Here is a 25854-nt window from a genome sequence, read left to right as displayed (position 1 = left end):
TGTTTTCAAAATTTTTCTTGCTCCTACGTCATCAAGTTTTATGAGAATACGTGTAGTTAAATCTATATGTTATATTCTGGATGTTTTTCAAAGTTATCTAATGTACGCATCTGCATGATCATGATCATGCACAACCCACCTGTCTGCTGAGGGGACTTCGCAGCAGAAGGTGGAGGACAGGGAGGAAGAGGAGCAGGAAGAGGAGGAAGAGGAGGCTGGTGACACACATCTGGGGTTGCTGTTAATAGCTCAGACAGAACCAGAATAGCGGGGCGTCAAAGCGACTCTGCATCCAGCAACCTCCCCGTCCCGCCAAAAACAAGTTAAACATCTTCCACAATAACTCCTGAATTACATATTTAGGGGGGAAAACAACAACTCTTGTTTACTCGGCAATAAATTTGTCCTTGATGAAGCGCGAGGCAAATTACCGGGGTTCAACCAGTGGGCCTCTTCTGGGACTCCTCCTTCAGCATCATCATCATCCTCATCTCCACCTTCATCTCTTCTCCTCCTCCTCCTCCTCCTCCTCTTCGTCCTCCTGCTCTTCCTCCACTCGCCGCTCCGTCCCCTCACCACCGCAGACCACGGCCCCGTCAGTGGCCGAGCCGCCGCTGCGCTCTTCCCTCCCCGGTCTTTCTCCTCCTCTTCCTCTTCCTCTCCTCGCTGAGCTGCGTCTCTGTCCGCCGGCGCCGCATCATCTGCATCCCGAACATGGGAACACAAAGCCGTCGTTCTTCCATCTAGACGGAGAGTCGCACCTCACAGAGTCAAGGTAGGATGGATGGATGGATGGATGGATGGATGGATGGAAGGATGGGTGGATGGATGGAAGGAAGAGTGGATGGATGGAAGGATGGAAGGAAGAGTGGTGATTACTGAGCATCTTTTGCATGTATGGAGAAACGCATGTTTTTTTTTTTTCTTCTTCTTCTCTACCTTCATTATGCGCGCTGAGCTCGTAAAGGCGCAATGCCATTTTTCCAAAGCAAGGTGCGCAGGGATGTGGCGGCGTTTGCGTGACGGGTGCGGCGTGTTCTCTGGCAGCTGGTGGCCATTGGCAGGGCAGCGCTGTCCACACGGACTTCTGCAACCTGGAAGTTGGTGCAAAAGCATCGACTTTCGGTTACCCGCTGATCTTCTTGACCGTAGCAGACCTCTGGTGTAATAACTTTATTCAATCCGTCACACCTCTCCACTGAGGTGTAAATGCAGAGTGTGGTGTTTGAGCGTTTGGTCTCCAGAGCCAAGAGAACACTCAGTACCACTTTCAGAAAACCGAGACTGTGCCGAGCAATGAGTGAATGTGATTTAAAAAAAAAAACAATTAAAAAACAACAACACTGCTTTCAATCAAAGTGATCAAAGCCCAGCTTTTTTTTATTTATTGTGGAGGAAAAACATTCATCAGAGAGCAAAACAATCCAAGAGATTTATTCATGTGTCTTTGGCTGTTTTGGTGATGATGTGGGCGAATGCTCAGGGCGCCATCTTTTGCTGAGCATAAGTTTCCACACTGGAACTTGTGCACTTTACTGTAAAAAATAAAAGATATCTGACATAGTTTAATATCTAAAAAAAAAAAAAAAACTTTTATTGGTTGAACCTAAGCTGGATTTTTGTACACCGAAGAAACTGAAAAAAGCTAACGAAAAAGGAGTAATAGTTCTGTGATGTTTGTTTGCAATTCTCACTTGAACAGATGACAATTTAAAAAAAAAAAGTCAGACGGGAAAATGCGTGTTTTTCCTTTAGTTGCGAAATAATTCTGCACAATAATTATCCTGAAATAAAAGCCAATACCTTAGTTTCAAGCTTTTTTAAACATTCACGTTTGAGGTTAATTTAGCATTTTGTATGAACAGAGTGGCTATATCAAAAATAAGACTTACCTATTAACTGTGCAAACAGTCTGTGAATGAATTTGTGTTGAAAAAAGACAGGCGGTATTTTATCAAGGGCTCGGTTGAAAGTGGATGCAGTGGATCGGCGTCTATTGATGCTGCGGTCCATGCTCTTCCCAGGTTCTGTTACTAAATCAGCTTAGCTTTATCTTAAAAATGGTGACCGATGTCCTGTCAAAGGAAGACATGGAACAACTGTTGCACGCCTTCAATTTGAATAGGTTGCATTACAGCAGTGACATCATTTCTGGTCGGTCTGCAGCTCCAGTCCTGACCAACACCAGGAAAATGGATCAAATAATTGTACTATACAGATTTAAAAATTCTGCTATGAAACGCTAAATGGTTTTGGGTCAAAATACATTTCTGCGTTGCAAGTCAAGTATGAACCATGCAGACCTCCTGGTCTTCAGAGATTGTTTTAACTCGGTGTTCCCCGGGCCAGAACTCAACAAGGTGAGATGGCATGTCGTTTTGTTCCTCAGCTCTGGAACGAACTCCCTGAAAACCTGAGATCAGGGAGATCGGTTCCTTTAAGTCAGGACTGAAAGCATAACTTTTTTATTTTAGCTTTTATCAAACCAATCTGACTGATGAACCGTTTCAAACATTTGTTTGTCTCTTTAAAATCCATATCTTACCTTCAGGCAAGGCTTTTATTCTGATGCTTTGTCTTTCTGTCTTTCCTGTGATGCGGAGTCAAGTTCTCCGGATTACCTCCTGTGTGGTTGGTGTAAATAAACTTGCCTTGTCTAGACTGAGCTCACATTCTTATGCCTGCTCCATGACTGAACAAAATGTGCAAAGACGAAGAGGAAAGTCGATCCAGTTCACTCACCACAGACTGATGGAGCTTGTGTTTTTACCCCCTGAACGTTCTGCGTGTGGTGATTTTAGTGTGTGCTCTAATTTCAGATGGGGAACATGGAGCCACCAGTCTCCCCCAGCTGGCTGAGCCCCGATCCCACAGCGTGGGCCAGCGGGGCCCCGATGGACAACGGCACCAGCTTAGGGTTGTTCCCGGCGGAGGACTCCCCCCTGCGGCCCAGCCAGCTGCCACTGCTGGTCAACCCCTGGGACATCGTGCTGTGCTCATCGGGGACCCTGATTGCCTGCGAGAACGCCTTGGTGGTGCTGGTGATCTGGCAGAACCCGACGCTCAGAGCCCCCATGTTCCTCCTGATCGGCAGCCTGGCTCTGGCCGACCTGCTGGCCGGCCTGGGCCTGGTCCTTCACTTCACCTGTGCCTACCTGCTCCGCTCAGACTCGGCCCAGTTGCTAACGGTGGGTCTGGTGGTGGCTTCCTTCTCGGCCTCCGTCTTCAGCCTGCTGGCCATCACCGTCGACCGCTACCTGTCGCTATACTACGCCCTCACCTACAACTCTGAGCGGACGGCGGCCTTCACCTACACCATGCTGGTGCTGCTGTGGGGTCTCTCCCTGTGTCTCGGCCTGCTGCCGGTCACCGGGGTCAACTGTCTGGCCGAGGAGGTCACCTGCAGCGTGGTTCGACCTCTGACCAAGAACAACATCGCGGTCCTGTCCGTCTCCTTCCTGCTGCTCTTCGGCCTCATGCTGCAGCTCTACGTCCAGATCTGCAAGATCGTGATGCGCCACGCCCACCAGATCGCCCTGCAGCACCACTTCCTGGCTGCCACGCCCCACTACGTCACCACCCGGAAGGGCGTGTCCACCCTGGCCATCATCCTGGGCACCTTCGCCGCCTGCTGGATGCCGTTCACCGTCTATTCCCTCATAGCCGACTACACCTACCCTCCGCTGTACACCTACGCCACGCTGGTGCCTGCCACTTACAACTCGGTCATCAACCCGGTCATCTACGCCTTCAGGAACCAGGAGATCCAGAAGGCGCTGTGGCTGGTGTGCTGTGGCTGCGTGCCGACCAGCGTGGCGCACCGTGCCCGGACGCCCAGCGACGTGTGACCTCGGAGACCCCGGGTGGGACGAGAGGGGGTCAGCTCTGCTCCTCCGCTGGAGCCGTCCAGCGTTACGAGGAGGGCCGCAGCGTCGGGATGCGGGTGCAGCTCTGGTTGGAGGCGCAGAAGCCCGCTGCGTCTCCCTGTCTTCCCAGGTGGGCTGCATCCTGCCCACTCTGAGTGTTCTCACTTTCTGCAGGAAAGCGCATCCCCATGTTCCCTCTGACAGCTCTGTAGCTTTACTTGTTTTCATGATGCACAGAAGTGATCCCTGCTGAGGAACACTTGAAGCCCGTCTGGTGCAGCAGCAGCAGCGGCGCCCGGTTGCTGCCGCCGCCGCCGCCACTGCACTCTGGACGTGCGTCGAAAGCTGAGCAGACGTGGAGAGCTAAAAATAGACCCGATGCTCTCTGATCCGCTCCACAGACGCCGAGGAAGAAATCCAGCCTCTTTTTTTTTCTCCTCGCCTCGCCCATTTCTCTCCCCTCCTCCCAGCTTTGTCTCCTCCCTCTTCTGGCTGTCGATTGCGCATAAATGCGCAACAAAAAGAAAGGCTCCAAACAGACCCGTCCTAGCAGTACTTGCCCTCTGTATTTTTGTTAGTTCATATATACCAAACCAAAAAGAAACCCTATATTTAACTCTTTTTTAAAAATGTTAATAATCTAACTATTTAAAAAGACATCTGAGGATCTAATTGGAGATCCAATTCACCAAAGTTTTCCAAAATAGCTCAATGTTTTGTGATTTAATCAGAAAGGTATCAAAACCATTAGATTTAAAGCAAAACCACGCCAGACTTTTCTTCAAAATCAATCAAACTCACTTTAGATATAGTTTCCAATCTATAAAACATTTTATTACGAGGTGCATCTGTTTCTACCTGAAATGAAATCCCGTAAAGAGGAAGCATCCGCACAAACATGCCTGCTGTGACATCACAAAAGGTATGAGGAATCTGTCCAGCGTTCTTCTGACGAAATCCGTTTGTATTATTGTTTCATTTCCCCCCCTCTACGTTCATCATTTCGATCAATTTCTTCAGTCAACACAGGGTTGAACGTCTGGCTCGAAATTCAGCTCAGAATCAGCGTTCAGAGTCGTCCATCATAATCCAGGCTAATCCAGGCTGTTCAGCTTGGTTCTTGTGCCTCTTGTGACGTCACCAACCCAAATTATAAAGATGTATTTTTTTCCCCCTGTCAGCTCCTTTTTTTTGGTTGTTGTTGTAAAAAAACAAACAAAAAAAAACTTTCTGTTTTGTGAATCCATGTTTTGCCACCCAGCTGTGTTCTTCTTGTCGGGGTGCATCTGTTTGCGAGAGCAAAAACAACACAGGGCAGCAACTTTAACTAACGGGATTAGCTGTAATTAGCATGCAACCAGCACAGTCCAGGCCGCGCCGCGCGTGGCCACTGCAGGCTATCTGCTGCCTGACTTCATCGTGACCCAAATCATTTTGTCCATGTACAAAGTACCACCCTGTTCCTCACATGCGCTGCATTATAAGAGCTAAAACTGTCACACCAAGGTCATGGGAGCTGTTATTTGTTGGTTTTTTTTTATTTTAAATGTTGCTGTTTTGCTTTCAGCATTACGATGCCTTGCAAAAGTTTTCAACTTTTTCACATTGTACGACGTTACAACTAGTCTTAAATGTGTTTCGTTGGGATTTTATGGGGGGGGGGAAGAAATTGAGCGTAATATAGAGAACTGGAAGAAAATTTGCATCAAAAGTCTTGTGCGCTGCAAGTACTTTGCAGAAAACCTCCAGCTGAGGGTGTTCGGGGGAACGTTTGGGTTGTTGCTGCTGGAAGGTGAACCTCTGCAGCCTGTCGGAGGTTTACTTCCAGGGCTGGCACTTTGTTTGGCTCCAGCCGCGTTCCCACCCGACTCCGACCAGATTCTCTGTGCCTGACGAAGCGTCCCCGCAGCATGATGCTGCCACCAGCTTGTTCTCAGTGCTTTCATGGTGTGTTCAGGGTGACGTGCGGTGCTGACACAGCGCTCCGCACGCAGTTTTAATTCTGGTCTCATCTGATCTGCTTTCCTTTTCTAGCTGAGGAATAATAATAATAAAAAAATAAACATCCCCATGGCATAATACTGCCACCACCATGGACAAAACTTAAACCACGTTAAAGTTTTGTCCCACCTTACTTTTATTTAGTTGATCTATTAAAATCCCAGTGAAATACACCACACTTTCTGCTTGTGACGTGGTAGATTCAGAACAGCTCCTGGAGGTCGGAGAACCTTTGCAAGGCGTTGTGTATGTGAGCCTCATCACTTCCAAGCTGCTCTGAGTTACTGTTTCCAATCACCTGTTGGTTCTACTGTTACTCCAGCTCTTGTCAGCAATAACTAGCCTGAACGGTAGTTATTTTTTTTAGATGCGAAGCAATACTCAGACAGCAATAACATCCGCGCTCCGTGAAGCACCACAACGTTCCTGGAAAAGTGAAAGACACAACAAAAGGAAGCGTTGGGTTAATCACTCCCGGGGGGTCGGTGCTGAGACCGAGCTGCTCGTTCATCCTGGTGAAACACTGCCTCATTTTATCCACAAAACCCGGATGGGGTTCTGATTATTTGTCATATGGGGGAAGGGGTTGTGAAGTTCTTTTTCTCGCCGTTTGCCTCTGCCTTCCTGAGCGGATAAGGTTTCACTAGGCGTTGTCGGCTTGAATAACAAAAAAGGGATTTTTAAATTTTTTTTATGACTGTGCATCTATTCTGAGTCGCATGGCATTCTGGGTGTGTGTGTGTGTGTGTGTGTGTGTGCGCGCGCGCACATGTGCGCTATGATGTGTCTCCTGTGTCGTCGAGACCCCTGACCTTAGAGGATTTACGCTGTCAGTCTTCCTGTCGGTTCGGAGGAAAGTGGCCTCGTTCCGTGTTTCTTGGCGGGAAGTGGGACCAGGACGTTTTTGGCGCTTCAAGCCAAAGGGAAAAGTGACTCTGAATGAACTTTCACCCCAATCCTGCTGGGGTTTCTGTCGTCACACTCCAGCTTAAATCAGCCTGGCTGAGGCAGGTGTCTGTCAAGTGACCTCTGAATGATCGATCCTATGAGCTAAAAACGGCTACTTCCAAATACAGAGATGAGTTGTTGTTTTTTATTATTATTTGTATTGTTTTTATGTTTGATTCATTGAGCCTTTTCACGACATTCCAGGAGCTTCAAGTTTTCAACTTTTCTTCGAAGCAGGAGAGAAATATTTATTTTAGGACTGGAAGGTCAGCTTGGAAAATGAAAATCAACATTTGGAATCATGGAAAAGTAGCCTGTGCGAGGGAATGTGTGCAGAGGGAGGCTCAAACCGGTAGACCTTCAGTGTCGGGCAAAAAGTGTTCACACCACTTTTCCGGGTCCACTTTTTGTTTCATTTCAACCACAGAGTCCAAAAATGTTTTCTTGTTTTATGTTTCTACAATTAACGATCTAAGAAATGTCCACCTGCATTCAGAGACACCTTTTCCTGTATAGCTAGAAAGCTTTGTGGTCTAACAAGTAGAATATCCTATTAAGCTAAATCTTAATAATAATTAAAAAAAAGTCAGCCTACTATAAAATTCTTCTTATTAAAGCCAAAAACCTATTTAATAAAAATTGATATTTTGTGTTGCAAATATTTTTATTTTTGAAAAGATTTTTAATTTATCTGCATTGTATTGAAAGGCCTTTTGCTTCATAAGAAAAAATATATATTTTTCTACTTCAGCCAATATGCAGCTGGAAGCCACATTGTAGTCCAGGGCCGCAAAAAATGATTGTGAGGGCCACAAATGGGCCACAGTCCGCAGTTTGGACACCATTGATCTAAACCCTTCCAATGTAGCCAACAGGTTACCGTCCTTTATATCAACACCGATCAGCTAACCCGCTTCGGTTGTGGGAAAGCATCCTGATAGCATAATACCACCACCACCATGTTTCTCAATCTTGGTATATTTAGGGTGGGTTAATTTTCAATTTCTTTTACATCTCAGGTAAAGAAAATTACATACATGCAAACTACTGCATACCAAACATTGTTGAGATATGTAGAAAATAATTTCCCTTCCACTTCACTGTTCACAATGTCTTGTAAAATCCTAATAAGCTGAACTGAAGCCTGTAGTTGCAACATCAATGTGGAAAAGTTCAAGAGGTATGAATGGTTTTTGCAAGGTGCTGCAGGTCAGACGCATCATAAACCTTTACTGTTGACCTTTTGTAGAATAGTCTATTTTGTTACGGTCACTCAGAGGTTGTATTTCCTTTTTTCCTCCTTTCAGGTGTCTGACGTTGTACGACACGAGCGCGCTGTAAAGCCTTTCTCTGAATGTAGTATCTATCAAGCTCCTTCTGAGTTTTGTTTCTGTAAATAGGGCCTGCTGAACAGGAGGGGGGCTTCTTACCACCATGCACGGTGCTACCAAAGCTCATTGGTCTGAGGGGAAGAGTTGGGTTGCACCATTTTTTTTCCCTCTGTTGACGTTTGATTCATTTGCTCTCTTCCAATATGCAGCAGATTTTATTCATTTTTTTTTAAATGTTTGCTGACTGACGGTAAGGGCAAATGTTTGAGAATTGAATCGACACACAGTCGGGGAATGTGAATCTCTTGTTGCAGCTGTACTGACAAGGTTTTCATTGCTGAGCATTTGAATAAGGGCTTTGTATCAAGGAAAGCTGATGAACTTCGGGGTTGGGTGTAATTATCGGGGTTTTTTTTTAAAACACCTTGTTTATCTACTTAATGCATTTATTTTGTGATAATAATGCACAAAGATGTGAACAAATTCTTTTTTCTTTTTATATCAGTGAAAAGATGTTGGACCAGCAGGACGAGGCGTCTTTCTTTCTGATGGTTACTATTTTAGAGCTAAGCATCAAAACACGCAAGGGCCTGTGAATGTGTGTGTGTGAGCGTGAGAGTGTGTGTTGCTGTTTATGTATTCATTTTTTTAAGATGGAGATGAAGTTGAAGTCACAGTAACAGCATCTTGTGTAGATGTGATTTTCAATGTGAAATGCACTTTATTTTTTGGGGGGGTGAAAATGGCACAACGAATAATTTATCTGCAAAACGAAACGTATTAATGATAATCAACCTGCACTAACCTAACTGAAATATTGTAAAGGAAAAACAATGTTTATGTGAACGTGGCGTCTATTTTTCCAAGGTGTTAGATGTACTTTTTATTGCTTTGGTTAGTGCACTCCACTGAGAGATTTTGTATTAAAGACAAACATGTGCTGTGCATAAAACTCCTGCCTCCACTGATTTTTTTTTTTTCTCTAACCAGTGTTTATTTTCCATCCTCGTCGTGGCTCACTGTTTCCTTGGCAACTCCCGTCATAGCAGCACTGTTGCGATGGCAACCGAAGTCCTGCGGCCAGGTGCGTCTGCGACGAGAGCGGAGCGTTAAAGAGACGCCAAGGCTCAGGAGCGATCCTTCATTCATGAATTTATTTCTCTTTGGGTCAGAGGTTACAGTTACAAACTAGGGCCCCGCCCCACGTTCCCCAACACACACACACATTCACAGCAGGGAGCGGTTGCAAGCGCAGGTGGCTCATTTATAATAAGACATTTCACAAATAGTCCTTCCATTGACAGCTTTTTAAACACCAAACTTTGTCAAATTACAGTAAAAAACGTTGACGTATTTTTATTGTATTTCACGTAACAGGCCAACGCAAAGTGGTGCATAACTGAGATGAAACTAACACAAAATAGAAACAAAGTTGTACAAAAATTACGTTTTTATTCTGAAGAAATTCTGAGAATATGACTGGTGTTTTCACTTCTACGTTCACTACTTTGTGTTGGTCAGTTACACAGAATTTTAATAAAATGTATCAAAGTTTGTGGCTGTAAGATGACAATCTGAAAAGCTTCAAAGGGTATAAATACTTCTGCAAGTCACGTTAAGTTGGGGTTCTGTGGAGTTGCTACCTGCGGTCAGTATCTTCAGCACAGCAGAAATCCATTTAGGATCTCAGTTTTTCCAAACAGGTCATTTAAATGGCCACTACAAGTAAGACACTGATTACTAGTAACAATCCCTCAGAACCCCATTTTAAACCAAAGCGGATCTGCCCCTTTCAAAAAGCCACCACTAAACTCTCCCTATACTTCCAGTTATATTTATCTACAATTTAAAGACTTACCTCAAGATCTATGGCATACATACACAAGTATGTCAGTAAAAACACTTTAAAAAAAGATAAGTACACAAGTTAGGGCAAGAGGAAGGTTTTCTAATAGCTCTAATAGTTTCAAGCTCCAACTATACAGGAAGTAAATACCTTCACATGGTGTGTTATAGTGTTATAATAGAGACACATCTACTGGGGTTTATTTACAATGCTTCAAAGTAGTAGAATGAAGCTCAGTGGTCAACAGATTGAAGAGTGGTCGATATTTGTACAGTATTTTTGCATTTTCCAGTTTAAACATTACAGCTTATATTGACCCTACAGCATGTGATTGTGTTCAGGTGCAGCTTCTGTGTTTTACAGCGTCTCTGATGGTCTGTGGGTGTGTCGCAGTGAGGAGTGTTCCACAGTGTGAGCGTGTGACGAAACGTGTTTCAGTAGTTCCATGTTGTTGTTTTTTGTTTTTTTTATGTTAATCTGACCAATCGTTCTCCTCCAACTCCGAGTCGTCCTCCGAGTCGGAGTATTCGACGGCGATGCGGCGCGACAGGATGGTGGCCACGTCGTTCCCAACCGGCTCTCTCTTAGCCTGCTGCTCCTGCTGCTCCTGCACCTTCTTCAGCTGGATGCCTGCAGACAGAAAAGCACATTTTATTGGCACGTTCATGAAATGGGGGAGAATTATTCTACAATAGAACAGCTCTAGAATAAACTCAATCAAAAGTTATAAATGACCCCAAATATATTCCTTCTTCTCATCCAAGGAATCACAGTATGTTGTAACCTTTCGAAACTGGCCTTTAAAAGATTCACTTTTTCACTCTGTGTCTGTCTTAACCTTTATGGCATCTTTTTGTACTGAATATTCTTAAAAAGAGAACGACACTGGTTGATCTCTTTAGTACTGACAATCCAAAAAAGATTTAAACTGAGGTCTGACATGGAAATGAATAAAAAAAAAACCCAGAAAGACGTTTTTTCTTATTAAATCCATCAAGTGGGTTGCTTCATCTACATCTTCTCCTGCATTAAGTGGAGTAAATCTTACCCATGCGTATAGCAGCCAGCAGGTCACTGCGAGCGTCGTTGACCGCCGCGTTCTCAGCCTGCGCCGCGGAAGACATCTTGTAGGATGTGGAGTGGGAGGCACCAGCTGGGACGGGTGGAGGCGGTGGCCCCGGGGGGCCGGGAGGCGGAGGAGCCCCCTGAGCTCCACATACAGGTGGCGGAGGCGGAGCGTAGCCGGCGGAGATGGCCATTGGGCCGGGGGACATGGGGCCGCCGGGTGGTAAGGCGAAGGCCGTCTGTGCAGAAGGTATGAGGGGTGCAGGAGGCGGCGGGGGAGGGCCGGTGTTGGCATAGCCGTCCATACTGCAGAAGAAGACAGAGGGATAAGTTAACAGAAACCATAGCAGCCAGCAGCTACACACTAGGTGGCAGCAATGACACAGCGTTAGTCATTTCATGTTAGAGCCTGAGCTGTTAAGTATTTTTGATACCAAGCAAAAGCAGGCACTATTTGAACAAAGAAAAGCCATTTGGCGGTAAGTTAAAGCTCAGAGTTGTGTGAAAGGAAAGAAGTGAGCCTTTGTTAGCTGGATCCTGTAAATTAAATCCGTAAAGTGTCCAGGGACTAGACAATTATGTCCCCTGTTTCTCATTTGTTCTGTCATTAAAATCTAATTGCTCAAGCAGAATAATGAAAGAAGGTGAATCCTTCTCAGGTAATGAGATTTTGAGAAACACACATATTAAAAACACCAGAAGGTTTTAAGATTAACCTCAGAAGAATAATAATACAGCTACTGGAGACCAGCTGAAGAAAGAGATCAATGTGCTGCAGATTGAACCTTAACCTCATGGAAACACAGAGAGCGAAACATAAAGTGATGCCGGTAAGCCGCAATTAATTAAAGCTATACTGAGAAGAACGAAAGCTGAAAATTCCTCTTCCTGAATGTTACTCTAAATGTATCTGGACTATTGGATGCACTTCTATTATATTCATACTATATAATGTTTATATTATGTTTATTTTAAAGGGGCAGTGTTAAGTAATTTCCAAGAATATTGTGACAATTTATAGCACAACTAATTATCTATGTTACCTTCTGTTGCAAAAATGCTGAATATAACTGAAAAGAAACTCCGCAATTTGACGCTGTGAAATTGGACATCAGTCTCTTTAAAAAGCTCTTGTTTATCTAAAACTGCCTTCAGCACGTCATCGCAGCACCTCCAGTATCTTGTTTACAGCAATACTTAGGCTTCCTGGACTGAGAAGTAGTTTCTATGAAATGGAAATAGACAAACTTCTTATGCAATCCTGAATGGTTGCCAAGGCAAATTCAAGGAAATATCAAATACATGAAATAATCAAGGCAGCAATCCAAGTTTTTGATAAGAAAATAATATATGGCATAAAATGATCATTTTTGATACACCCCTTGAAATAAATAAACTTAATTAATATTATTCTGGATTTTTAAAGACATGATTTAAAACCTTTAAAACTGCCAGAGAGTGTTTTTAACTGTAAAGCTGTAAAGGCCTCCTGTTTCAATGATGTAGGTGTTTTATGTTTAGGTTGAAACAGTGGAAGGAAAATTTAAAATTGGTATTACCGTCTTCTTGCTACTCCTAGATAAAGGTCAGATTTTTGGAGTAAATAACAAATAACTATCCTGTTACTGACAGATTCTCCTCCAGAGCTCGCTTGGCTTTCTCAGCTGCTTCCCTAAATATTCTCCTTGTCCAGTTGGTGAGTTTAGATGGAGACCTGCAGTGTTGGTAGCTTTCTCCAATCTAACCCCTGCTTTAAACTTTATTTACCTGTAATCCATTGGTGGCAGAGACATAGAGCCGCCATTCATGGCCTCAGCTGGTGGAAGAGGCAGAGGGGCTTGGTGGTGGTGCGGCCGGCCCAGCGTCCCGCCCTGGTAGGCCATCATGGTCCTGCCTCTACCGTCGTGTTCGCCTCCTCCCCGGGGGGCGTGTCCTGCAGCCATCTGGGCGGCCAGGATGCTGGGCGGTGGGCCGGAGTAGGTGTGGGCGTGGCCGGCATGGTTCATGCTGTTGGGGTAGTGATGCTGATCCACACTCTGACCCCTGAGAGAAATGATATAGTCAGTGATAGGAATGAAAATTGTTTTAAAAAAATGCAGTTTTTGTTCCGTAAGTGCCTGTTTTCTGGTGACATGGATCCTTCAGAGGAGGCGGCTCTGTCTCTGTGAATTGTGTGCCGGTGGTCTGGCCTCAGCTCCTTATCCAGAGCCATCATGTTCCACTCCTGCCGACGGTTCCTCGCTTTGCGGACCTTCTTGACCTCCCTCTGCAGTGTCCCATCCACGCAGCGCCTCTGCTCCTGCAGTAAAGTGTAAGAAAAAAAACACAATATAACCTCAAATTCGACTTGGAAATAAAATGTTCTCCGAAAGTTGTGATGGTAGCACTTCTGAAACCAAGTTCCACTGAAATTACTTTGTTTTACTCTTCATAATATCGGAGAAAGTTGTGGTTGGAAAGCAATTAAAATCTCGTAAGCAGATTGCAGACAAGCACTGTGGGAAATCAAAGCCTAGCACTGATTGGGAGAAGATCCCAGCCAGCTTCATAACCTTCTGCTTCCTCTTCTCTTTCCTTTTGTCCTCCGTGTCCTGCAGCATCTTTTCTTTCCACAAGTCAAAAAAGTAGGACGGGTCCGTGTAAAATTTAAGGGCTTCCTTGTGATCATCTCTAAAAAATGAAAAAACAAATGCGGATGTTATGGTATGCAGATCTCTCCTGAATGGATACAGATCAGGTTTATATCCACCCACCATCAACAGGAACAACATGTTATTTTTTGGCTAATAAAGAAACAATTTAGGTTCCAGTGGTATCTCCTTTACAATTAACATCAATTTAAGCTTCAAATTATTCATTAGAAGCTAAATATCTGTATACATCCCCACTAATATTTGGCACAATTCACTTTTCATTGCCATCAATGAGATTCTAGTAATATTATAATTGACCACTCTGCTAATCAGAATAAGACATTAATGATGCACAAATATGAACATTTGGGCTGATATTGTTTCCAGTATTAATATTTTATGTGGACTTTCAATTTTGTGAACATTTGCAGAGCTAGATACAAAATCTATACCAAAAGCTAAGCATAAAATAAAGATTAAGAGCAATGACAACTAGAATATAAATAAAAGAAGAAATGCCATCATGTTCCTCTAAACATTGTAAAAACATAACTGCAAATTGATCGCTGGAGCACAAACACTTCAATTAAGCTCCGTTAAGCTCAGAATTAGGGCTTTTTAAACAGAATTTCTTATTTTTCAAAATCATAGCTGTTTATTTTAATTTGTAATATATTTGCAATATATGTAACTATCAAAGACAAGGTAGTAAAATGTGCATCTGATCAAATACTAATAATATTTATCCTAATAAAGAATTAGGCCTCTTTAATCTGCATATTCTGAGGAATTTGACCAGTAAACAGCCAGCAGACTGTCAGAGTTCAAGGAGAAGGCGGACCTGTAAGGCGTGAGGATGGTGAGCGGCGGCGGCTTGTCGCTCAGGTTGTACATCTCTTTCACCGGGATGGGAACGCTGCTCTTGGACACCACCTGCTGGTCTTGAGTGGTTGAGCTCTTAAAGGCCTTCCTCATGTTGATATCTTGCAGAGAAACTGAGAACAAAAACAGTGAGATAAAAATGGAGAAATGGTTCCACTGTTATGAAAACAAAAAGCATTTTCAGTAATTAGAAATCATGAAAAGCAAGACTGACATCACTTTGGTGACAGATGGCGGCTTGCTGCGCTACCCTTCTACCCACCTTCCTCCACTGTGGAGTCCAGCTGTGTGACTTTGACGGCGAGCCGGTCGATACGGTCCTGCAGAGAGTTGGCACGCAGGTAGAAATTGTTGGCCTCGTTAAACAGTTCGCCAAATATGTCTTCTGCATGTTTACCTGGAGAAAAGAGGAGGAAAAGAAAAAAACTGATGGGAAACTGAAGGAGGAGGACGGAGACTTTAATCTTCAATCCAAGCCGAGCGGATCCCCACTGGGCCTGAGGTCCGATCGATACAAAGACAATGTGATACAACGCATAACGAGAGTCAAAGGATCAGTGCTGGGAACTGTAACTCATACGACTCCATAAAGATATTACCTCATGAATAATTTAACATGAGTCAAATATAAATCATCCAAATTGATCTCTGTAGATATTAGTGTGCAGCAAGTGACCGAAAACAGCTGCATATGATTACGCCACCAAACTTCAACATTTCTTACAGGAGAAACGTAGAACGACTAATTTGAAACTAAAACCTCTTACTATTAGCACATTGAAACACCTGGCAAATCTTTCTACATTGTGTATTTTTGGGTTTTGTGTCTGCCAGCATTTTTCACCTCTCTCTCAAGCTCCATCACATCGTTTGGAGCGCTTCACTGAACTTCATCTCTATCGACTCTCACCAGCTTCCCTGTCCCTACTGAAGAAAAGCATTCCCAACATCGAGATGCTGCCTCTACAGCATACACTGTTAGTTTTCTACCATAAAGCATTTTCAATGCAAGGATGCAAAAGTTCAGATTTGGTCCCATTTGACCAGAACATGTTTGCTGAAAACAAAAGTTACTCGAGCAATGGTTAGGTTTGTGGGGCCGTGGCACCTCCTTCTGTCCTTTGGGGGCGCCACTGAACACATGACTTATGAAGGATTTTATAAAAAAAAAAATGCTATTTTGAAATTTTTAACATTTCATTTTGCATCACTTTTCTTCCACTTCACGATCACAAACTACTTTGTGTTGCTCATTAAATACCAATGAAGTACATTAAAGTTTGTACTTCACAACCACAGAGAGCATTAAGTCCAAATTTATTGACATATTTATGATTCAAGGCAGATTTAGAGGTGAAAAAAACACAAAAAACAACTTTATTATCTAATTAAAGCTTCCTAAAGAAAATGAGAAAAACTTTTAAGCTAAGCAATAGTTTCTTCATGCCATTCACAGCTGTGGCTAAGTGGAGAAAATGTAGGAAAAACTGTCTTATCCTAAAATTGGAAATTGTTGCTCACTGCAACCCTGACTGAAATCAAAAAGGGGAAGTTTTATTATAGTTTTCATGACTATTTCAGTGCAGAACATTATGTCCAACGTCCTATAGAGAACACAGGGCTATTTCTGCTGACAGGATGGGCTGCAGAAAAAACATTTAGAGGAAGGAAGAATCCCAAATCCGTCATGCTGAGTCCTTCGACCCCGGCCTCTGTTTATGGCCTGACCGCGCACACATGTGCACAAAAACATCCACGGCGTACCGAGTATGTAGATTTCCTCTGTCGGGCCCTTGAAAGCATTTATATTTAACCCACACAGCTGTTGCTAAGAGGCCAACTCCCTTGGCAGGAACTTGACACAATAAGACGCAGACAGAATCGATACGGAGGGGCCAAAAAAGCAGAGAGGATAGATGTTTTAATTTATCCCACAAGAAACTTTCAGCACAGTTCATGCGAGAGTTGGAAAATGAACGCAGCTAAGTAGCAAATAAAAACCCATTAACAGTGTGTTGATGTGTGTGGGAACAGAAAGCAGATGGAAGATGGATGGGGCTGTAAAAAACTCCATTTTGCTGTGGACCATGATATCGACAGGCCAGCGCATAAACAGCTTTTACACAAACACACACTCCGATACACACCCCGAGAGTAGCAGCTCGGTCACATGCCCGCCACTGGACGGATCAGGTCCTTTTGCGGCGCTGTCTGAAATGATTACATTTCAGCGCTCTGTGTCCCAGTGCGAGGCTGTCGTAAGCCTGCAGCGAGCCCTGTGACCCCGCCACCACTGTAACCATGACGACATACAAATCAATCACAGCTTTAGGATTAATGATGAAGCCGGCGCAGAGAGGATCCGCAGAGAATTATCATCCTCATGCTAAGCTAAATGGCGGTGTTGCCAGAGTTTCAATCTGTTTTCTCTTTTGATTTACTCAGACATTCATATTTTAAGCAGCAGTTTGTTTAATTGAAAGTCGCCTGCAATTAGTTGGAAGAAGATGCTTTGGTTAAACGAAACCACAACTCAACAAAGAGGGCAGCACATCACCCGAATCACGCCGTTCCAACATGGTGACGGCAGCACCATCATGTGGTATTGCTTTTCTTTAGCTCGACCGTGGACACTGGAGGCAACAAAACGTGAAGCGGTGGTGTGAATGCTTTGCTTCAGGGAGTGTGTGTCTCTTACTCAGGCTGCTGAGCTGGCGGATGATGGCCGACAAGGTGTTGTTCATCACACACTCCAACTCGCTGCCGATGCCGTCCGGCAGCGCCCCCCGGCAGAGGTGACGCGGCTCGATGTTTCTCTTCACCAGCGGCATGGCGAGGCCTCAGACTGGAGGGAGGAGCAAACACACACACACACACACACACACACACACACACACACACACACACACACACACGCACACACACATCAGATGAGACACAGATGTAGACGGTCAGCATCTAATCTGCTGAGGCGTTAATGAGCAAAGCATTGATCAAACTCCTAATTACTTCAATGATCAATGCTGAAGTTTATATATCGGAAAGCAGTCTAATTTCCCAAGAGAGACATTTAATTGCTTAGTGTAGAAACGTGTCAGTATCCTGTCACGAATCGAAACTGATGAGGAGCAACAAAACTTCTTCTAAAAAACTCTGAAAACAGAAAGTACAGCATAATATGAAAAATAATAATAATAATAATAATTTAATCACCTTTTTAAAAAGGAAAATCAAAAACATTTTTGCCTTAATGCAAAAAGACGGCATTCCTTTAATGAACACTTGATCACCAGAGGAGTTCTGGGTAATACATATTTACAAACAAAGTGTCGCGCTGGACAGCAATAATGGCCAACGAAACGAGTGACAAGACATACTGAATATGGCAGCAACATGCATTGAGGATGTTTTTCTTCATCCAGAGTTAGACCAGAGTAAATCCCTATGTTAAAATGACCCGGTTAAAGTCCAGCCTTAAATCCAAGAGAATATCTGTGGAAAGACTCGAAAGCTGATGTTCACAGACGCTCTCCCCCTAATCTGACCGAGTTTGAGCTTTCTTCCAAATAAGAATGGGGGTAAAAATTGCTGACTCCAGATGTGGAATGTTGGTGGATATTTCCAGCTGTCACTGCATAGAAACGTGGTTCACATTTGGCGTCTAGAAAGAGAAACGTGGTTCCTGTCTGATGTTAGATTTTTATTTAGTATGATGAAAACGATGTATAATTTTCCTTTAAGTTGGTATATCCCATAAAATCCCTGCCCCAGATCACATCCAAGTTATGTAGCTGTAATTTGGTAAAATGTGGAAAAGGTCCAAAATGTTTTGCAAAGCACTGTATGTTCTGTAAAAACAATTTGTGTGTGTGTGTGTGCGTGAGTTGTTGATGGGAAGATTGGGAACGACGACCAAAGCCAGGAGACTCCTGGTGACCGAAGGAAAGATTAAAGCTTTAGTGATGGGAAGATACAACATGCCAGCTAATCCCAGACTAGCCTGTCACCGGTCCAGCTGGAAAACTGTCACTGCCAGAGATTCTGCTTAGCACAAAAAAAGAAAAACAGAAATAAAAACAAACACTTTAATACACCCGGAGGCAACGCTCTCTTTTCTTTGGCTTTCTGCAGACAATAAACTGCGCTTTGCTCCCAATCCCTGCAAATCTGAACATGACTATCTCAATTAGCGCTCAGGCGCAGTAGGACCACACACTCTTACTCTCTGAGCATCAGAGAGCAGTCGTCTTATCAGTCCCTCTGCCTGCTTCCTGTTTTTGCAGCTCCAGTTTTCTTCCTGTTTCCTGGTCCTTCTCTGGTGTCACAGCAAACCTTCCCGTCTCAGCTCAACGCTTGGAAAGAACAATACAGTCGCAGCTGGACAATCAGAAGGAGAGTTTACCAAACAAAATGTCCCCGAAAGGATCCAGGCTCAGTTATGGTTCCAGAGTGTTTTTACTGCACAGTTTTTCTGAAAAGAGAGAAAAGCGGGTTGCATCGACACGGGAGACCTGGCAGCCCAACACAGGGCTAATAATAGCACACTGGCTCATGAAACATAGACAACACAGAATAAAAACCTGAATAAAATGGAATTCTTGGCGACAAATTAAAACGTGAAGTCCTGATCCTCCAAGAATACTATGAAACTCCCAAGGCCTCAGAAATGGCTTCATAAACCTTTCTGACCTGCCATAATGTATTCAAACCTCCAGCTGATTTAGATTTATAATTTGTTTTATGCAACAAAGATGCTTGTAGAAAACAAAACAGGTGAAAGATAATAAAACAATATTACATGGAATCTATTTTGGGGAACAGAACTTAGGTAGTATTTTTTTTTCTTTAAAATGAATGTTGAAAACTATTCACACTATTCTCAATAATTAATGGCGGTTCTCATGGTTGTTTTGATGATTTATCTGTGTTGATGTATTCCAGGTCTTTGAGGTATCCACAGATATTCCAGCAGATTCAAGTCAGGACTCGTTCGCAATAATTACTCTCCATTTGGAAGAAAAATGTTGATAAAATTAAAAAATTGCTTTGAACCGTGAATCTGTCAGAGTTTGAAGAACTTTAGGATTGAAAGTGAATGTAAATGCCATTGATTCTCAACTTTTCTTTACTTTCCCAAGATCAGGGCATGATGTGTTGCTTTTTTAGACCCTTTGGCCCGTTTCCTCTTATCAGACAGGTTTTATTAAAAGGATTTCTCGACTTTACGGGTGTGGCAGTACTCAGGCTTGGGTGTGGCCGGTGTAGTCAAACTCAGCTTTCCAAAATACGTGCTCCATTGTCATCACTCGTGTTCTCTCTGTTTTATGTTAAAATTCATTTGATCATTTGAATCATGCAGAAAAAAAAGTAAAACTGAGTAAAAGAGTCAAATTTGCTTATGTATGACATGATGAAGCATCATTTCTCAATAGGAAACCACAGTAATTACATGTCATCTGTTTAGCTATCAGTCAGCCAGAATGATTTCCACCCACAGACTCCTAACTGGATCCGGCAGCATCATGCCAACAAGCTAAAACAAAGTGTAAAATTACACCCATAATGGGCTGCCACAAAGAATGACTAATCCAGCCAACAAGATGCCTGAAGTGTCCCAAAACCACGGCTTTCAGCTTTCTGCATGAACACTTTGGAAACACTGTGTTTTCTGTTGGAAAGGAGGTGATGCAAATTAGAAGATTGCATGTTTTTGCTCACACTGTCTGGCTTGCATGACAATCACACTGATGAAGCGAAATAATGAGCAACCGGAGGGTTGTGGGGCTGTGGGAGCCTCGTCTTGCTTGTGAGACATGAAGGGAAAAGAGGAGGGCGCGCTAAATGAGACGCAAAGTGGGATAAGAGTGTGACAGTTGAGATGCAGTAAATGAGACGGTGTGTGTGAGAAAGAGTGTGTTTTAAGGGTGAGTGGGAAAGAGACAGCAGAGCATATATATATATATGTGTGTGTGTGTGTTTTTGTGTTTGTGTGATGGAGAAAGGCTGGATTGAGTGGGGGGATGGGTCTGGAGAGGGACCTCAGGGAAACCACTGAAAGGTTCCCGGGACAATAGAGCTCCGTTCACACGGCAACAGCACTAGCGCTCCCATAAATCCCCCTCCCCTCCACCTTCCTCTTCCTCCTCCTCATCTTCTTCCCCAACCTTCTCTAAGCCCCCCAAAAGCAAGCAAGCTCTCCTTCTTCTGAAAAGGCTGAACTCAAACTTGACAGATATCCTCACTCCTGTGCTTACGGTGCCTAACGCTTCCTCAGGGTCATGTGTTTGGACGCTTTAATTATTCCAACGCAGCATGCACACTCAGCCCTTCACCAAAAAAAACTCCCACCAGGTAGCCTCTCAAATATCCCAGTAGTTAGCCCAAAAAACCCAACCTTTCATCCTTCGAGACGTGACGCTCAGGCTGCATCCGGGACGAAACTCGGCTCCCCTGCGGCCGCCGGGCCTTACTACTACAGACCTGAGAGCTCCATTAAGTTCTGAAAGGCGGGTCATTACCAATTTATGCTCTACGTCCAGCTTCTCGTGTCGGAGGCTGTTTTGCTTGTTCTGATGTTATAAATAATGCATCCTGGATTACGTCAGACCTCACTGCCCCAAATATGATGTCTAAAAACAAAACGAGAACCAGGTTCTACTGGTTCTAATAATATTCAGGGATAAACGTAGTGGAATTTGGGAAAAACTCCTTTAAATATAAAATCCTGCTGGGATGAAAAGAGGACTCTGATGTCTGATTTTGACCTATTTTTAAATTTAAGAACTATAGCATATAAAAGAGACCAAAGTGAAGCAGGTGATGTGACAGAGATAGTCGTTACACAGTTATCACCATTCACGCATTACAGTGCCAGTCAAATTTCACCAGATATACCAGAAATGTTGATACTAATATCTACTTCAACCTCTTTAACAAAGTTTGTACCTTACTTAAAAAATTTGCTGCACTACATGAAAACCAATATTTTATATATTCTACATAATCACATAAAAAGAATGTTTTTCCAACAACTACATGACTGAAAAAAAAATCATTGTATCAAGTATGATGCCAAAAACACACCAGATAGGTTTTGTTAAATGGTCAAATGAACAATCAGCTTTAAAAAAATAATAATTATCAGGCTTTAATTAGTTTTTTTGTTTACTATATTTTAAGACAGTATAAATTTCATTCTAAGTCCCGCTGGTAGCCTGAGCCTGCAGGAGCAGCTAATCCTGATTTATATCAAAATGCCACAGATAGATGCATGCATGTTATTAATCAATTAATTATTTCTCACTGTTTCATGTCAATCAGGCACATAGCACTGAACATGTTACTGCAATGATAGAAAGCATAACTGTGGAGAAAGTAATAGTAAAAATGTTAAAACAGTGAAACAAAAACTACCTTATTCTAAGTGGTTTTCCTTTTTTTATATAAACCTTTACAGTTATATTTAAATTAGACATTTATTGACGTACTGGGAAAAGAATGTAGTGGGTAATTCAATATTTGCCTTTTTTTCTCCCTAATAATTTGGGCGTTTTAGGCCACTTTTTATCTTTAATATTGTAATACATGCTCTACGTCCAGCTTCTAGTACAACTGAGAGGTTCCGTTTTGGAACTAGTTTCACATGGAGTATTATCTGCGTCGGTCCACTGACTGTTACAGCCTTCTTTCTGTAAGGCAATGTGACAAGGAAGATTTCCCACACTCTTCTTCTTGTTTTCTGGCATGTTGGCTGCTGCTGTCTCTATCTTAACTTAATGAAGGCAAAAAGGGCAAAGGAAGTCGATTCCATAGGGATGCATCGGTAAGAAAATTTGGGACGACATCCAAATTTTGCATCAATATTTTACATAATGTATATGCTTTCTTATCCTTTCGGCACTGGAAAAAGTGGCCACACCATCGACATTGATTCTCTTCTTCACTATCACATGCCCATACAAATACCACATGGCCAGTCTCCTCTCCTCCCAAAAACACATGAACAAGATGGCAATAAACATTGTTAATGACACCAGTTTACTTATGGGACTAAATGGATGTGTTAAGAAATGACTAACATCAACTGATACTGATTTCAATACAGCTATAACATCCCTACTCCTCAATTTACTAAACATAAATTCACATTGGACAGCGCTTGAGTCCAATGTTGTCAGAATAGCCAACCAAATACAAATCACCTAAATGCAGCTCAACTGCGGTTGGGGTTGATTAAATATTAAAATATATCTTTTGAAAAAGTAACACTGTTGTATAGCTCTAACTTACAGCGTTAACCCATTGAGATTTTTGTGATTGAGAAAGACAGAAATCTGCTAAGGAGCTAACTGTAACCAGGACAATTAGGATTGACCCTATTTCTACAGACAGATATGATACTGACTGCTAAAAACAAATATATATATATATATGCAAGTAAATATGACAACTATGGTTCGATCAAATACATATCAAAATAAAAATTATGAAGGTACAAATCAATGTGCTATAATCAGTTTAGAATAAAACTCAATTATCTATTTTTGTTGTAAATTGCTGTGCGTGGTATTTTTACATAAACTTACACTGTAGGAAATTATTACTTGACTAATCAAAATGTTGTCAAGTTTAGCCGCTCTTTTTTTTTTTTTTTTACTGCAATGACATTTTCCATCCTTACCATTTCCAGTTTAGCCACTTCAACCAATCATATTTGGTGTTTTTTCTTTCTTCAATGTATTATTTAGATGTCTAAATTTCACGTTTAAGCACTCTCTTCAGTTTCCCTCCCCTCAGGCTGACAAAAGCATGCACACACACGTACACCGAGGCGTAAATTGATGGCAACCGCGATCAATTACTGTTCCGCACCGTCGCTTTTCGTTACCAGTGGACTGACCCACATCTGTTCATCTCTCGGTCCCCAAATTTTCTTCTATTTATAATCCAAAATTTAACCGATTTGGGTTCTCTAATAAGCACGAATTATTATAGCTTCCAAGTAACCAGGCAGCAGGGATAATATCCAATGTTTCGGGTGTTATATGCTCGTACGCCGGGGGTCCGCTCAGACTGACCACTTTGGTTAGCTAGCTTATGTCCAGTCTCTGACTATTTAGTTTGGTCAAATTAGACCAGAGTCTGCGGGCTTATCTATATAAATGTCACTACTAAAATACGTGGTGTCACTGTTGATTGTAAAAAGTATCATAAAGCCCTCACCAGAACTTGAAATATTAGAAGATATCACTCCGTCCGCATGTCCCGTTAGTTACTCCTACTAGCTCTGCCATCCTGTGTCCCCCTGCCCGTCTGGCCACTCTGGGGAAAATCCTTTGAGGATGAAGACACGCCCACCATCCATTTCAACCAATCATATTTCAGAGCAGAGGATTTATCACGTGATAGACGTTCCAGTTAGCCAATGGGATCTCTGTAAGAGAATGACTGACAGGGAACCTCCCCAGTTCTAAAGCAATGCTGAGAATGGAAGAGGCGGGGCCACAGCTGGGCGTTGCTCAAAGGATTTTTCTCCATTCAACTAGCATGTCTACATCAGATGCTATAAATGATAATATTTACAATCTTATCGCTACTTCATTTGGATACTTTCTAAAATGCCGAACAGCAGCCTCCGAAATTTTGATTGTGCTTCTAAGTTGACACAAAGCACTGATACAATGAGTAAGCTGAGCATTGTATTACAAAAATAGCTGGGCCAGCATCCTTCAGAAAAAAGGTTCAACAAAACCTGATCCAGATTTATGGTCTAGTGTTTCGACTGTGTGCTTAGAGGAAAATAGTCAGCAAAATATGTCTGCAACAGAAAAGCAAAAAAAAAAAAAAAAGACATGTAAGCAAAGGAGACATGTCACATTATTGCACAGTAAAGGAAGAAAAATCAATGCATTTTGAAATGCTTTAATGCTTTCCAGAACTCTCTGAGTTGCTCCCACTTTTATTGGTCAAATAATAAAACAAATACAAGATAGCAATGTCAAAATTAACATATTAAAAGTAGCTGATATTTTGAGAAGCTTTCTTTTATTCCACCTCTTCCCCATCTTACTTGGTGTCCAATATCTTCTGCTTAAATAAATGCAATTGACTTGTCATTTTTAAGCACATTTTTTGATTGGTGTGACCGGTCGAGTGAGTTATGCGGCAGATTCTTGTTTGATATTGCATGCTCAGAAAGGTAGGAGCTTTTTGGAGTGAGATTAATTGTAGCATGCATCCTTTGTGAATAATGTATTCTCTGCATCTTACTGGAGTCCTAAAGCCTTGCCAGACAATTCTTTTTAACCAACTTCAATTTCTTTAGATCAAGGAGTATCGTATTCTCCTTCATATTTTAAGGATAAAGTTGTTTACATTTTTAAATCAGAGTTAAGTTATAATATTCCAAGCTTTAAAGCAGAGTAAACAGTCCAAACATAAAGCAAGACATGCAACTGAACTGTTTAGTTCAAAACACATGCGTATGTTAGAATACTCTACAAATCCAGACCTAAATTTAATTGGAAGTCTGTACCGAGACGTAAAAAAGGATGCTCACAGACTCTCTCCGTCTAATCTGCCTGCCCTTAAGATATTTTCCCAGTAATGGACAACACATATTCAATTTCGGGATCTGAAATGCCAGAAGTTTGTGTGTTGTCTACCAGAGAGAAACATTTTGGGAAATAAACTGTACAACTAGGAGTAGTCTTACTGTATAGTCTTGAGTAATATTAGCATGAAGTATCTCCATTCTTAGTTGAGTAAAACTTCTGGTTACTCTAACTGCAAGTCACTTCAGGGACCAAAGAACAAACATGTTTATCTAAACATTAATCCACATCTAAAGTTTAGACGTTTGTACACAACCTTCTTTGTTCTAATCTGCTGACACTCTTGTCATTTTGGGGTCTCATATATATTCATATAACATTAACAGTTTATATATGTTCACTGGAAGTACTTGCCACTATTCTAGGATGCACAGTTTCTATTTCCCTCTATTAGTATTGGTTTCATGGGTTTTTTTTTTGTTTGTTTTTTTGTTTCATGAGTTTTATGTCGACAAAAAAATGGGAAAAGGTTTCTCCCACCTGAATTTACTTTACAATCATTTCATTTACTTGTATTATTGCTTACAGTCTTTAAAACACCAGACTTTGGGTAAAACTTTATTTTCTGAATATTACATTTCATGATCACATACCCAGACTCATCATCCTTTGTAGCTAGAGCTACATTTACCCGGTTTTAAAACAGACTATTTTGTTGTGTCCTGATTT

The 25854-nt window shown here is 42.4% G+C and overlaps 2 protein-coding genes across 2 annotated transcripts; one reads left to right on the top strand and one right to left on the bottom strand.

The window, feature by feature from the left end:
• Positions 1–556: 556 nt before the first annotated feature.
• On the top strand, positions 557–9151 carry gpr12 (G protein-coupled receptor 12). Its single transcript, XM_055037378.1, has 2 exons — positions 557–775; positions 2820–9151. Exon 2 carries the CDS (start codon positions 2820–2822, stop codon positions 3846–3848), a length of 1029 nt encoding a protein of 342 aa, XP_054893353.1. The 5' UTR covers positions 557–775; the 3' UTR covers positions 3849–9151.
• Positions 9152–9281: 130 nt separating this feature from the next.
• Positions 9282–23888, bottom strand: wasf3b (WASP family member 3b). The gene is made up of 9 exons (XM_055037377.1): positions 23795–23888; positions 17271–17417; positions 14835–14969; positions 14532–14685; positions 13610–13727; positions 13175–13356; positions 12825–13100; positions 11041–11363; positions 9282–10622 (listed from the first exon to the last, which is right to left on the bottom strand). The coding sequence occupies exons 2-9, from the start codon at positions 17401–17403 to the stop codon at positions 10465–10467; spliced, it is 1479 nt and encodes a 492-aa protein (XP_054893352.1). The 5' UTR covers positions 17404–17417; positions 23795–23888; the 3' UTR covers positions 9282–10464.
• Positions 23889–25854: the final 1966 nt, after the last annotated feature.

Source organism: Poeciliopsis prolifica, unplaced genomic scaffold (assembly GCF_027474105.1).
Source record: "Poeciliopsis prolifica strain line A6 unplaced genomic scaffold, Auburn_PproV2 SCAFFOLD012, whole genome shotgun sequence".
In the NCBI taxonomy this organism is placed as follows: domain Eukaryota; kingdom Metazoa; phylum Chordata; class Actinopteri; order Cyprinodontiformes; family Poeciliidae; genus Poeciliopsis; species Poeciliopsis prolifica.
The sequence above is the reverse complement of the archived record's forward strand: the minus strand, read 5'-3'. Positions and strand labels throughout refer to the sequence as shown.

What these genes read in the sequence shown, in the direction of transcription:
- gpr12 (XM_055037378.1), top strand. Translation starts at nt 2,820, where the DNA reads ATGGGGAACATGGAGCCACCAGTCTCCCCCAGCTGGCTGAGCCCCGAT.
- wasf3b (XM_055037377.1), bottom strand. Translation starts at nt 17,403, where the DNA reads ATGCCGCTGGTGAAGAGAAACATCGAGCCGCGTCACCTCTGCCGGGGG. An exon ending in CCGCCAGCTCAGCAGCCTGA is followed by an intron (nt 14,970 to 17,270) that starts GTAAGAGACACA and finishes TCTTTTCTCCAG; the next exon opens with GTAAACATGCAGAAGACATA. An exon ending in ACCATCCTCACGCCTTACAG is followed by an intron (nt 13,728 to 14,531) that starts GTCCGCCTTCTC and finishes TTCATTTTTTAG; the next exon opens with AGATGATCACAAGGAAGCCC.